General features: G+C 41.1%; 1 protein-coding gene across 1 annotated transcript in view; it reads right to left on the reverse strand.

Moving 5' to 3' along the window:
* Window positions 1-9,695, reverse strand: part of LOC103479034 (BMP/retinoic acid-inducible neural-specific protein 3-like) — a 46,152-nt gene extending 36,457 nt beyond the window's left edge. Inside the window, exon 1 of the mRNA XM_008433240.2 lies at window positions 8,764-9,695. Coding sequence (XP_008431462.1) covers window positions 8,764-8,999 — 236 coding nt within the window. The 5' untranslated portion in view covers window positions 9,000-9,695. The remainder of the gene's footprint in view (window positions 1-8,763) is intronic.
* Window positions 9,696-14,796: the final 5,101 nt, after the last annotated feature.

Here is a 14,796-nt window from a genome sequence, read left to right on the forward strand (position 1 = left end):
TAATATCTACATGTCTAAGTTTGATTGAGATAACGGAATTATTCTGCGGCGGCGGCGCGGCTAAGCATCACATGTTAAAGAATAGTCTTTTTGCCCTCCAGCATTGTACACATGCGCAAAATTTCCTTATGTAAACAATGACATAAAGGGGGTCTAGATTTGTAAATAATTAAGTCGGTGCCTCATAGGGCTGTATAAATAAATCGATTCGGTGATATATATCGATATTTTCCGCCCTCGGAAAGTATCGATTTTTCATCCGCGAGTATCGATCCGTTAAACCACAGGGGTCCATAGCCTTATAGCTCTTTTTAACGTCTAGTTACAGCGTAGCAGCAAGACTCCGCCTCCCTMAGTCTCACTTTCAACATGAGCTGAAAGTGCATATTATAAACTACACACCAGTTTTTAAATTGTGTTAATAGGCCAAGTATAACCGGAGTTATGCTAAAATTAGTAAACCATATTTTTCTGATTGTCAGAGAAATGTCAAAAGCGCCGCCATTCACCGGCTTTTCCGATTATGTGAGAGGGAATGAGCTTCCAAACGTACAAAACGAAACGAAACATTAGATTCCTGTGTTTTTGGAAATGTAAAATCTTCAATAAATAACGATGGGCTGTATTTTGTTCCTGTGAAACGAAGTAAAGTTGCGCAAGTAACCGTAATAGAGAAGCGCAACGGAGAAGCGGAAAGGAGTAGCAGCGCGAACGCAGCAGTGAGATCGCGAAATTAAGGCAAATTTCGACTGGTAGCATTCACTTCGTAATTAGTTTTTAGCTTAGCGGTTTCTGTTCTGTATATAAATGATTACCTGAAGAATGAACATGGGTTGATAACATCCGAAGCGGGCGCGCAGCGGCGCTGTGCTTTGAGCAGGAAGACGAAGAGGAAAAACCTCCAGCCGGAATCCGCGGCGCAGTGAGGATTTCCATGATAACAATGGCGGATCGATCATTTTTATTAGCAACAGACAAAGAGTATCAGAGACTGAGAGTACGATGAGATCCTGGCAGTCTGAGAGGAAGCTACTCAGAGATCCAAGCAGGGGAATAGCGGCGCTGCTTAGCTGCAGGGAGTCGATCACTACGAGGTGAGGCGGATCCACTACTTTAGCAGTTAGAAGAAAGCAGCTTACAGCCACGGCTAACTCCGGGAGCCAAGGTTGAAAAGCTTTTTCCCCATAGTCCAAAAGACTGCATTTGTGTCCAAAAGAAAAAAACACGCAATTATTTGCATATTGAGAGTCTACAGAGGCTGATAATCTCCCCACTCTGCTCCTGGATTACCGTTTAAACTTTTGAGTTTTATGKCAAATCCACATGAATTAAATGACAGAAACTAATTCTCTCACTGCATCTTTGAGTCATTTTGTCCAGCTGCAGACTGTTAGACTGTCCAATCAGAGTCAGGTATTGTGTAGTTGGTGCTTTTAATCAGTTTTCAGTTAAGTAAATTCAAGTCTATGAAACACAAAATGTCACTAAAATTACTGTCCTTCTAAAATCTTTCAGAAAATCGTAAAAATGCACTGAATCGTATCGAATTGTATCGCTTAACAAATATCGTGGTACACATCGTATCACAATTTATGTATGTAGCCTACACATACATACTGTGTAAGTATTTATGTGGCTGAGCTCTTGATCCAGGCCGTACATATGCATTCAGTATTTTAAATCTGAGAAAGGTTGCTGTGCATTGTCACAATGTCTTACTATCTGCATTGGATACTGCTGACTAACGTATACTGTTTTCTAAAATAAGTCAAATGTGGATTATCCAATGTCACCAGCCTGGAATCATATAGTGACAGCATCTGATGATCCTGTTAAAAACTGTCCTGTTCAGAAGCATCCAAGTTTGCAGTCCAGTAATGTATTTTGCCCTGTACAGAATGGTGGATCTGACATGTTGCAGGCCTTGATTGATGCTCGTTAATTGTAAACAGTGAACTTTCCGTATTATTAGACTGGCCACTGTCTTTCTTTGCCATTACGATCGACTCAAATCTCGCTTCACAGCTCAATCTGTGCTTTTCCCATTGACTTAGATTCCTCCAGTAGAATCTCAGCCAATCAGAGAACAAACGGAGAAGTTGTGAAGGATGTCGTCAATTTTTTGTGCTGTTTTATAATTGTAGTCTGACTGTAGTTTCAGCAATGGAACCTAAACTACGACTGCCATTGGACATTGGCTTGGCGAAGACGTTCAGTCCGTGTTGGCCACGCTTCCAAATATTGAATTAACATTTCCGTGCTTCCGGGAAGAAATTGTTTCTCAGTAGGCAAGAGCCCAAAACCTCTGGACGAAGCAAAGCGTAAAACAAGGGGCCTGTTTTCACCAGGTTACGTATTTGTGGGTGTTGGGAACCACAGCCACCTGTGAAATAATAAAATCTGCAAATACTCATGACCCCTCCTAAGACTGAGTATTTTCATAGATAAAAACAATGTATATCCTAACTTGCATTAATTTGCAAAGTAGAAAACGTCTACCTAACGTCTCTAGAGTCTTCCTTGTCTCCACTTTTGGGAGTAATGGAAATGATTGACTCTCCTGGATTGGCTGCTTTGCAAATGGAAGTTAATAGTGTGTCAAGTGGCACTGATACTGGATATTTCTTCTTCCCAAGTTGCATTCTCCCATAAATCTCTTAAGTCTCTCAGTCCCCAAAACGACACACACACACAAAAAACATTGTAAAAGTGCATGTGGAGTGTGACCCTCCAGACCGCACACAAAGTAAAAAGCTTGTGGGGTCCAAATGACCCCATCTCTTATCAGCGCAGGAAGGTTAAAGGTAGTTAATGGTGCAATTATTGATATCAATAATTGCACAACCTGAGATTGTGCTAAAACCAATAAATTCTTAAAATATGGTAAGCATACTCAAATAAAAGGCTGAATTTTATTCAGAATGGAATTTATCCACCTGCAATAAAAGCTAAAATTATTTCAGGGTTTTTTACGCATTTATCAGGACTGCCGGCTGACTTGTCCATGGTTGTATATCTCAGAAATGGCTGCTGTCTTTAAAAAAAGCACCAGCAGCCCAGTGGGGAAATATTTTATGTGATTTACTGTGCAGAACTTTAGCTTTAAAAAAAGACATATAGAAAACAGAGCTTACTGCAATGCAAAACTCCCAGCACAAAAAAAAAAAAGCCACAACACCAAAATCTCACATCTCACATGCGTCTCGCATCGTGTTTGTTATCTCGTGGCCTTAAGACAAAACTCCTTGTTGAACTCCAGATACTCGTTAACCCCTCGCTCAGTCGGTTAGTGTACCTTTCCCAAAGCGCTGCCTGCTCTTCCACATACACACCCCACCCGCTCCTCCCGGGAGGCCATTATATCAGTGCCATGAGAAGAACAAGAGATAATTGGTGAACTGGGACGGTGTGAAGTGTGTCATTACAAGCAATCATCATAACAATAGGATGGGATGAGCGTCCATCTCTGCTGGACAGATGGCGGTTGAGCCTGCAGCTATTCCCTCAGCGTGTGGCGAACAGCAGAGGTGACAGGAGGTGGAGCTCTGGGTAAACAGGAAGCCTCGGTGTGTGCACACAAGGCAATCAGCCATGATACAGAAAACTTTTTGGAAATGGAGGAAAATTGTTTGAAATGCGCCGCTGTGGGGGAGCAAACTGACGACTTAATCACATGCTGCCACATGACTGACAGCTATGTTATGTTCACTGTGGAGTTTGGCCTATTACAGAGGTCAGAGGGGTAGAACTGCACTCCAATCCCACGGGCTGCTTAGGAGGCTGTAGAGAAATCATCTCAGGCGTCACTGCTGCTTTAACTAGCACCTCAATATGTGTTCAACTTTTATTACAGTTTTGTAATCTCTCAATGAAATATTTTGGGAGAAAATTTTTAACTTTTAATTTGACTACATGTATTCAGTGGGAAGGATCCAATATTAAGAAATAATTGCTTTTCACAAAATCACAGCCTGAATGGTTATTGGTGGCTCATGTCGGCAGTAACGTATTTTTCCAACAGGGCAGCACTTAGGCAAAGTTCGATTTTGTGTCTGTTAAACCCTTTCAGTGTTGATTTGGATGGACATGCACCAGTCAAACAACAAGAGAGTGAAATCGGCCAATTTTCCCTTAATTAACTCTGATTGAGAAACACTGGGAATGCATCAAATCTAAGAGCTCCGTCATTTACAGTTTGCAAATGCCTCAACTAACAGCACTAACCTTGATGCATTTCTGAGGTTTGATAAAAGGTAGGACTTGCATAAATAAGGATAAATTCATGGTTGAGTATTAACAGATTCTCCTGTTAGCAGATTTTGCTGTGGAACATAACTCCAAATTATTCACAGAAAAATTGGTTATTCAGTGATTTTAATTATATGGAGAAAATCTAAAATATTTTTTAAAAAATCCAACTTCGGAAGCTGAAAAACCAAGGAGCAAACTATTAGCTGGAGTTTGCAAAGCAGCCAATCCTGGAGTGCCACTCATTTTCCTTGGCACTGATTGGGTCGACTTCCAAACTCAGAAGACAGACTCTAGCTTCTGTAGAAGTACTAAAATAGTATCTGTTGTGCGCAATAAAGCATAGTAACACAAATTATATGTTTCAAATATTAAAATGTGAAGTTTGAAATGTTTTTAGAGGGACTCTCACGTTTTGTGGTCAATAAACCACACAAATACCACTGTAGTTCCTTCTTTTTCTATTGGGTTTAAAACTACTTCCTTCAACAAGGAACCAGCACCATGTTTCTCTTTTAGGTGTTACAGTCTACAGAAAATTAAAATTGGAATCAGTCAAATTTTACATTTCCAGGGAAGACTTCAAAGAAGTTTGAATCACTTTCCTGGGGAAAAAAAAGAGTTTTTGTTGTCATGCACTGTAACAAGGGTTCAAGATCTTTTGGAAAAGGAAACAGGCCCACAGTTCTTTTACCATATTTTTGGCATGAGATAACTAATCCTTTGTTTCACTTCAAACCTGCTTTAGGTGTTTGTTTTTGAAAAGTTTGACTTTTTAGTCTCATTTGGTCGATGCAAAAAGTCCCAGTTAAAATCCTAGTAGAGTTAATCAACCACCGTAAGTTTAAAAGTGTAATAATAGAAGAAAAATCCAGTACACTTTTTGGTAGAATGTTGTTACAGGAATGTGGCGACCCAAAGATGTTCCTGTTCTCAAACCCTGTTACGGAGATTTTCTTCGCCTTCCTTACCACAGTGATCTTTACATGTGTGGCTCAACTTATGAAGCCTAATGACCAGCAACTAAAGCTAACAGGCTTTTGTGTTTGCATATAATGTTGTATATTTATACCTGAGAGAAACAAGAAGCCGAATATCATTGTGTATGTTTCCATCAACTGTCGTGAATTTCAAGTGAACTTTTAAAAATGACAGAAAGGAAATACGAATTAGTCGTGTTTTCATCTTCTGGTGTGAAACAAATCAACCAGGCTATGCACTGCATAACTCTGTCAGATGTTGATGCTACATATGGCTGTAATAAAAAGGAAAAATGGAGAGTACTCCCCTTCATACAGGTGGTCTGCACTTGTAAATGTTTCCGAATTTCATGCCTCTGGTAAGGCATTGACGCATTGATGTATGAGTAAGTTTCCTTATTTAGAAAATGTTTCCAGCTCCACTTTAGCGCATTTACTCTTTTTCAGAAAAGTCCAAATCCACCTCAAGCTAGCGTAAAAAGAATAATCGTTTTTACGATATTGAGAAAGTTATTTACATTTTTTATGTTTTCATCGACTTTTAATATGATACTTCAAGATGTGTATCAAAAAACCTTGATGAAAACAGGATCACTGAAAAGTTCCTAGAAAATCTGTACAACTTAAATTGTTTTTTTAATTTTATTTAGATGTACTTATAAATGTGCCTCCTGCAATCCTGTTCAAACAATTACTTCTCAAAATAGAATTTGTTTTTCTTTTTGATTAAATGTGCTGAAATGAAAGGTTTTCTAAATGCTCCAACAGCAAAAAAATAATAAATCATGAATGAATTTGAACAAATTCTGCCCATCCGTTTTTATGGTGTTCCACGTTTTGTTATGTTGAGCCTGCAGGACACACAGATGTGGGAATCTTTTTCAAGTAGACGACCCATTGATGGATGTTTTGAATGCAGAGCTGTGTAGAAGTTGTATTTTATGTTGCTGTCAGGCTTAAAATGCTTAATCCATAATCCCTCCAAGTGGCCATCGGGTCAGAAATGTGAGGAAATGGGACTTGAGCATAGCGTTTAAAAACACCCCGTAGGAAGAACGGTGGCAGCAGGCCATTACCGATGCCGGTCGCCTCCGACGGCTCAGGCAGTCAACATCTTCTGTAATTATCTCCGATTATTCACTAATTTCGGAAGAGGAAAGGCGTGAAGTCAGGGGACTCCAGAGAAAGCTGATGCAGCGGACTCGTCAGGAAAAACAAAATAACAAACAATGCGGGTCTCAATAAATGATTAGCAGCAGAGCCTAAAAGAAAAAAAAAAAAAAGATTCCTGAGATAGGAAAATGGAGAAATTGATTTATTCGCCTGCAAGAAGCCCGCTAAGTATTTTTTCCACTTGGTTAAACCCTTGGCAGTGGTCACCCGCAGAAAAGAAGCATTCTATTCTTCAACCGAACCCCACAGGACTGTGAGAGCAGGGAGAATATGTGTGAACATGTTAAATCACGAAGAGGATTCAGACCGGCTTATTTGCCTCTGCGCGCAGCCTAAATGCTGACAGATGGGGGGGGATATGAGGCGCACGCTCCGACGAGCTCCTAACAGCTGCATACACAGGAATGCTTGTGAGGAACAGTTAGACAAAGGTGGCAGAAGCTTCTGCTAATGCAGCTGCAGGAAGTGGCAGAAAGGATGCAGCGCTCCGTGCACTGTAAGGGGATTAACTCCTGCTCTCCTGCAGCAGAGGTCATTCACAAGAAGCAGACCCAAAATATCCCAGAGTCCTAATCCGAGGGAACGAGTCTGAGTGGGGGGCTGGGGGGGACTGCGGTCGGAATACTTAACGACGGAAGCAAAGGCACACGTTGAATTGCTCCAGTTGTCCTTCGGCTTTGCTCGTCTGCTAATTTGATGCGGTTGTCAATACCTGTGAGGCAACGCAAGATTTAACTGCAAACATGATGCTGGTTAGTTTCTGCTGATAAAATGTACTGGGGCTTAGAACAGTAGGGGTAAGGGGCTAAAGTGGGGCCCGGAGAGGCAATAGTCATCCCTTTAAATTTGCTAGCACTCCCACTTGCCACACTTGGCTAGAAAATATGCTGAATCTGATTTATTTATTTTTTTGTTGTTGTTATTTGGTAGCGGAGGCTAATGAAATCCTGGTTTGACTTTTGGTGGTTTAGACATGACCCCCTGAGATTCAAATCTCCCTCCAAACTAGATAATAAAAATCTGGCTTTCAACTTAAAAACTTTCTAAATATAGTCTGATATGCATTATACTTTTTTATATAAATTGAATAAAGGATAAATATTTATTTATGTATTCCTTCCCAGAAAATATGACAGAAATTCTTTTGGTTTTGCCCCCCTGCATAAATGCTTCCTTGACCCCTGTCCTTACATTAATACATATTTAAATATGAATTCACTGAAGAATAGAAAAAGTTTCAATCAATGGCATGGGCGGTTCTAGATGGGGGACCAACAGGGGCCAGCGCCTGTGTCAGAACTGGCCCTGGCCTCTGTTATGGCCACCAAGATGACATGCACTGACACAGAAACCACAGCTATAGGGCTGGACGATACGATGGACGATGGCTGAAAAACAAATAACAATATAAGCATTTCATATCAGTCAAAATTTATAACTATTGGTTAGTTTTTAGTTTTAAATATCTGAAATATTGCCAAACTGGTGCCATTACTTTTCCAATTTTATCTACAGTTTTGTTTTTATTTTTTTTTACATCTTTATGAGGTACAGTTGCAAAACATGAAACTGCTGCTGCACAAGTTACTCAACAGGTTGTTGCTAGGTAACCAAACTGAGTGAGTTAGTTGATGCCATTCACCTTGCTTACCGGACATGAGCCGGATAAAGACTTTTCTTTGCCTACAACCCCCAAAATGCTGTGCGGTTATGGATCAATTATACATATCGAATATTGAATATTCTATGAGACTTATTATTTATTGATATTGATCATGTGTCTATCTCAATATATATTATTATTGTTTTATTGTTCAGTCGTATATAGCTAATTGGTTTTTTGGACCAATTTGTTTTTTTACCTTCACTGTTTTACTTTAGCAATAAATTAAAAATCAAGATGTTGCACTTTAGGTTTTAGCCATCCTGAGATCACACATTTCATTTTCTAGATCAATTAATATATCAAACAATGAACTATTGACCTTTTGTTTTATGTTGGTAAACTTAATCTAGAACCACCACTGGTGAGTGTGATATTTATTTATTTAAATATATTGAATAATTCTGAAAAAGTGTACCCATTTTGAATGCTCCTCACTCACCCTATAGTTGGATAGAGTAATTTTCTTGCAATAGGAAGGTCGAGGGGTCAATTACAGTTTACCCCCTGGGCTTAAAAGGCTTTTTGACTGGTCAGTTTAACTAAAAAAGGCAATATAAATGTATTCACTTTGGTGGATAAAAAGTGGCCCCCATCTGCTCGCCCTTTTAAAACTTTCTGGAAATGCCCCTGTGTCTGTTATTCTGAACAAAATGCTAACCCAAACCTAAAGCTCCAACAGAATGGGGGTCTTCTTACCTATAGATTTTATACCGGGTGCTGAAGCCCTGCTGGTATCTCTCCAACGCCTCCTGGAACTCCAGCGACCGGTGAAATGGTCCTTTATCCGACAGCAGCCACTCCAGGGAGCCGGGGGCGCCTTCTCCCTGCCCGGCCGCCCCGCAGGTCCAGCCGCAGCATAGCCACAGGCTGAGGACCGCAAGCCCCTTCCATAGCAGAGACAGCCGCTTATGACTGATCCTCTGACGGCTCATGCTTCACCCAGCGACACCTCATTCTCTCCGGACTGGAGGGAGGACGGATGGTAGGGGTGAAAAAAGTCGCGCGTGGCGCAGATGTGGGTGATTGTCAGGAGTCCGAAATAACATCCAGAGAGAGATGGAGAAAAAAGTGACAAATAAATAACGAATTTCAGCCTTCAAATATTAAAGGGTGCGCTCCTGAGAACCTGTTATCCTGGTGAAAAGCCGTCCTGATTCGCAAATCCGACCAAAACCCCGCGGGTAATCTCGTATTTTCAGGCGACAACTCCAACTAGTTTTCTCAATCTTCGTTAACTTTAATTCGCCGGCGGGTCCGCGCGTGCCGTCGCTCCCCCGTGAGAAGTTGAAGCGCGCGGCGGAGTTCACGCTGGGGCCGTCCTCGCGCTTTGAGACATTCTCCGGAGGTGGGCAGCGAGGCGAGGGGCAGGTTTCATCACCCGGACCGGAATCCTTCTGCTCAAATGCCCGAGAAACCGAAATATACGCCCAGGGAAGGCTGCGGGGCTCCGGCTCCTGCTGCTGCTGCTGCTCCTCTTCGCAGAGCGAGCTGGTGAGTGAATGATCTCTGGCTTCAACAAAGAGAGCTTTTTATTCCTCGGGATTTTTTTTTATAGTGAGACAGCGAGAGGGCGAGCCAGCGCATCATGATGAGGGCAACACAAACTCCGAGAAAGATCATTGGCTGGAGTCAAGTTTTTAGGAGAGGTTGATGATGATAACGGTGATGGTGAGCAGAGTCGGTCCAAGACTGGTTGGGGCCATAAGCAGATTTTAATTTGGGGCCCCATTTTTGTTTTTAGATATGTGCATTTCAGTAAATCATAATACCATTGGTTTATTCATTTCAGCGATTCAGTCCAAAACGTGAAACTCGTGTAGATAAGTCTTTTTCCAATAATCAAGCAAAAACATCAACATGTGAAACAGTATTTTTGCTTTAGCTGGGCAGAGTGAAAAATGGAAGGAAAGTTTCAATCTCACTCCAAAAAAGTGAAATTTTAGTTTCAGTTTATCACTCTATTTTTTATGAGCCATGGAGATAGATTGTAGCAAAAATGCTCAAAGGTTTAGTATGCCTTAAATAGGGAAGTCAACGCTACGACTGACACAATTGACATTACAATTGGTTGTCAAATGCATGCTATTAATATAAAGATGCTTAATGTTAACATTGACTTATTTTGGTTAACATTGACCTATTTTGACCTAAATTGGTAAAAAATGACCTATTTTGACTTAAAGTCTCTCTTCAATAGAGGATTACTGAGATCAAAGATGCACACGGTCTTGCACTGCGGTCAACAATGCACATTGGCAAATGCGAGTGAAAAGATGAGCTAGGAGCATCAGGAGCGGCATATTTTGCTTTAAAAAATAAGTTTGGAACCTTCCACCAAATCACAAGCGGTTTGTAGTTAATATTTCTAAATTAACATTTCTTTTAAGCCTTCCTGAATATGGCTTACGAGACTCTGAAATATCGCATGGACATCGGGGGCAGTTCCCCTGGATTGGCAGACTGGGGTGGTGGTCCCCCTGTTCAAAAAGGGGGACCGGAGGGTGTGCTCCAATTACAGGGGGRTCACACYCTTAAGCCTCCCTGGTAAGGTCTATTCAGGGGTCCTGGAGGGGAGGGTCTGTCAGATAGTCGAACCTCGGATTCAGGAAGAGCAGTGTGGTTTTCGTCCTGGTCGTGGAACACTGGGCTGTCAGGTCCTTGTATGACTGGTGTCAGAGTCTGGTCCGCATTGCCGACACTAAGTCGGGCTCGTTTCCAGTGAGAGTTGGACTCCGCCAAGGCTGCCCTTTGTCACCGATTCAGTTCATTACTTTTATGGACAGAATTTCTAGGCGCATTTTTGGTGGCTTTAGGATCGCATCTCTGCTTTTTGCGGATGATGTGGTCCTGTTGGCTTCATCAGGTCGTGACCTGCAGCTCTCACTGGAGCGGTTCGCCTTGGGGTTCCCCCGGAGGAGCTGGAAGAAGTGGCTGGGCAGAGGGAAGTCTGGGCCTCCCTTCTGAAGCTGCTGCCCCCGCGACCCGACCCCGGATAAGCGGCAGAAAATGGATGGCTGGATGGATGGATGAATATGAAAACCTGGAAAACAGACAATTTTATATGCACATTTATAAGCATGTTATATGTACGTTTTTGAAATCATTAATAATGATTAATCACAACACTAGAGTGTACTTAATCTGATAAAAAAAATTTAAATCGACTGACAGCACTAAAATTTGTATAACAGTAATCCCTGTCACATATTACACCGTTAGCTCCAATTAAATATAGACTGTAACTCCTGCTCAAACCAAAACAAACATTATAGCTCTACTGCCAGTAGTGTTTGTAGTCATACAACTGTATTCTCTACAGAAAAGTATGACTACAATAAAGAAAATGATTTTTGGTTGCTGGAACAAAACACCCCCAAAAGCACACGGTTGGTCAGTAACTAATGCCATAAATAGGGGTGCACAGATTTATTGCCCAGCCGATTTATCAGCTGGCCGGTTTATTGGTGCAACAATTCAGAGAAAAAAAAAGGTATTAACCAAAATCAGAATAGGCAGGTCAGGGTTTTTGAAGATCGTAATCGGCCAGAAAACTGCAATCGGTGCACGCCTCGTCTCAAAGCAAGATGTTGTGTTTGTACTTAAAGACTAAATTTGGAATTTACCAAAGCCACAAAAGTACAAATGTCGTGTTACAAAGTAATATTTCTGGGCAAATTAAATGGAGTTTGATTAAAGCAGACTAAACATTCTGGTGTGGAAAGGTAAGATGTAAACTGTTAGAAGAGAAACACCCTTAAAGTTTACTACTTTAGTTTGGGCGGCCATATTGGATTTGCAGTTGGATTTTGGTAAGACACTCCTAACAGTCAGCATTCTAGTTTCAGAAGGTTTGTCAAGATGCTCAAGAATCATTTTTTCCAACTGGGAAATTCTGATCACAGAGTCGAGATGGGATACACATCGTTGTCAATACATTTGACTTTTATTCCCCTCAAAGTGTCACAGCCTCATAGCCTGCGGCTGGCATGACTAAACCGCTGGAGCTGTCCTTTGTGAAATGTTCGCTACCTTATTCTCCGGTATGGGAAAAAAAAACGTGGGCCCATTATGAGAGAACAGATTTCTCGGTTTATGTGTTTCTGGTTCAGGAGTGCACTCGGCTTGCACTCCCCAAAGTGTGATCATTTGCACGAAAATGCCATTTTCCTCCCAACTAAAAGGGGCTATTAAACTCAAAATTATGCAAAAGAAATCTGCGACCTCTAACTTGTAAATAATGCATTTTCAACCCTGAAAACATTTTCGAGGGATTTCTCATTATTTATGGCATTTCTCTGAGATAGCGCAGGTGCGAACGACAGATGATGATTTGAATTTTAGGTGCCCCAGCACTCCTTGCGGCAACATCACACCTACTTGAGGCAATCTTTCACACGCAGCAAGCTGAGTGACTTTAGAAAGAAGTACTTATAACCCCTCAAAATCTGTTTCATGGGAAAGCATGAATGTGCTGTGGAAAGGTATTTGGCCCTTTACAGATTCATTCTGTTTTTGCGGTTTTGTCAGACTTAAATGCTTTCAGATGATGAAACAAATTTTCATATTTCACACAGATCACCTGAGGAAATAAAAAAAAAAAAACTCACTCATAGTTTCACTTATTAGTGGGGGGGACTATCCCAACTTTTTCACACAACTTAATATTGTATGAAAAGGTAATTGTTCAACCACTGCTCATGTGTCCCTTGGTGGTAGAAACAAAAAAAAATTCACACCATGAGCATCGCAACTCTACTTTTGCACAAATTAACCACTACAATAGAATTTTAATTGTTTTATTAATATTATTATTTCCCAGAACTGACCCACTCAAAACTAGACCAAAAATACTTGGTAAAATGTTGTTTTTGCATCGCTTCACTATCAAATAATGTCTTAACAAGAAAGGTAAGTATATTTTTATAGGAAAACCAACAACAACAAAAATCCAATAAATAGTAAAATCAGGAGCTGTTTGTTGTTTCCGCCATCAGAACCTAATGTTTGCTGGAGAAACACCTCGGTCTTTTCCTGTCATTACGTTTGTCAGACACACAGCCCCTGATTGACAAAGACCTTGTCGTGTTAAATATTCTGCACAGAGCCTCTCTTTTATCCAGGAGGGATGGGATCAATAGCCCATTTCCACAGATTGACTCTTATGATATTATTTTGCAGAATTCCCTACAGGATGTCATGGAATCCCTCCACCCCACCTTTTATTTTAAAGTTCAAATTACGACAATTTGTCAATCCGGGAATGAGCCGCCCCCTTCTCCCCCTTCAAAAGCCCAAACGGCAACTTGTTTCCATCGGCTCTGTTGATAAGACGTCTGAATTGTCTCTGCAAACTCAAAACTCTGTGAAATTGAAAGCAGGAGACAGTTTTCTTGTTATCTGCCATGGGGGTGGGAGGGCGGTGCAGGTTGGAGGATTTGCTTCCCCCAGGTAGCTGATCTTGACATTTGGGACATGTATCATGATAGCGGAGCCTGCGTTTGCTGGGGCCAACAAAAGAAAATGCATTAAATATTCCAACCGGTAATTTGTGTGGATAAGGAATAGGAGAACAGGCTAAATGAGCTTCTCCCTCCGGGCTACAGGCTGTTATATCCTCTTGAAATCTAGGTCTTTGTTGTCTGGATGTGCTGTAATTGAAAAGTTCCTGCTCCCCCACTAGAACCTCCCCCCACGTCTCCACAACCCGACTTCTCTTCCACCATCTCAACCACCAGTCTCCCTTTTTCTCTTTGGTTTTCTCCCTCTACATACATTCCCTGTTATCTGTTTGACTAATCCACCCCCCTCCACCCATCCTCTCCCTCCCTTCCTCCATCGGCCTCATGCAGAGCTTTAGCATGAATGTAGGCAATTTCTGATCATCAACACCCCAAATATTTCCACCTTTTTCCAACTTCCTGAAAGGAGTAGCTCAGAATAAGTTCAGGAAGATGAGGTAGAAAGGTGGGTGTATGTCACGAAATTGTTCAGAACTGACGGTTTTCAACAGATTCAAAAGTCTGTTGAACTCAGTCCATCACTCAGTTGAGACTTTACAGAGTGTTTCTGAACCTGATAGTCCAGTAAGCTTGGTTCGACTGGGGACCCACACGGCAAAAACCGTTCTAGGTTCTAGAGCAAATGTCTTGGTAGACTTAAAATAAGACAAACCTAACTCATAACTTTTCAGAAAGAAATCGGAGCTTGGTTTAAGGTAATAATTCCTGAACATGGATGAAAAAGTACCAGTTCCACTGGCAGATAATTTCATTTATGGCAAGATATTTTACCCACAATATAAATAAGTTTGCTCACTTCATAAGTTATTTAAAAAAAAATAAAAATATGCTGCGCCAACATCCTCCAACTACTTCTTTGTGTTGTCTTCGTCGTGGTTTGCGCCTGTGGCTACATCAGATCAATAAAAAAATATTTTAAAACCCCCTCATCCAACTGCCAAAAGTTTTTTTTCCCGAAATTTGGTGCGTTTTGCTCTAAGCAAATTTATTTTCAAAATGCAATTACATGGTCAATGGAAACGCAGTTAGTGACTTGGTTTCATTCTTAGACTTCTTTTGATCGGGACATGATGTGTTGTTTTTGAAATCCTTTCGCCTACTTCATTTCGTCAGACAGGTTCTTTCTAAGCGATATCATGATTTTACAAGTCAGGCAGTAATCAGTAGTAGGTGTGGTTAGGTAAATACAACATCACTGTCAATCAACATC

This window comes from Poecilia reticulata, linkage group LG17 (assembly GCF_000633615.1).
Source record: "Poecilia reticulata strain Guanapo linkage group LG17, Guppy_female_1.0+MT, whole genome shotgun sequence".
Taxonomy (NCBI): Eukaryota; Metazoa; Chordata; class Actinopteri; order Cyprinodontiformes; family Poeciliidae; genus Poecilia; species Poecilia reticulata.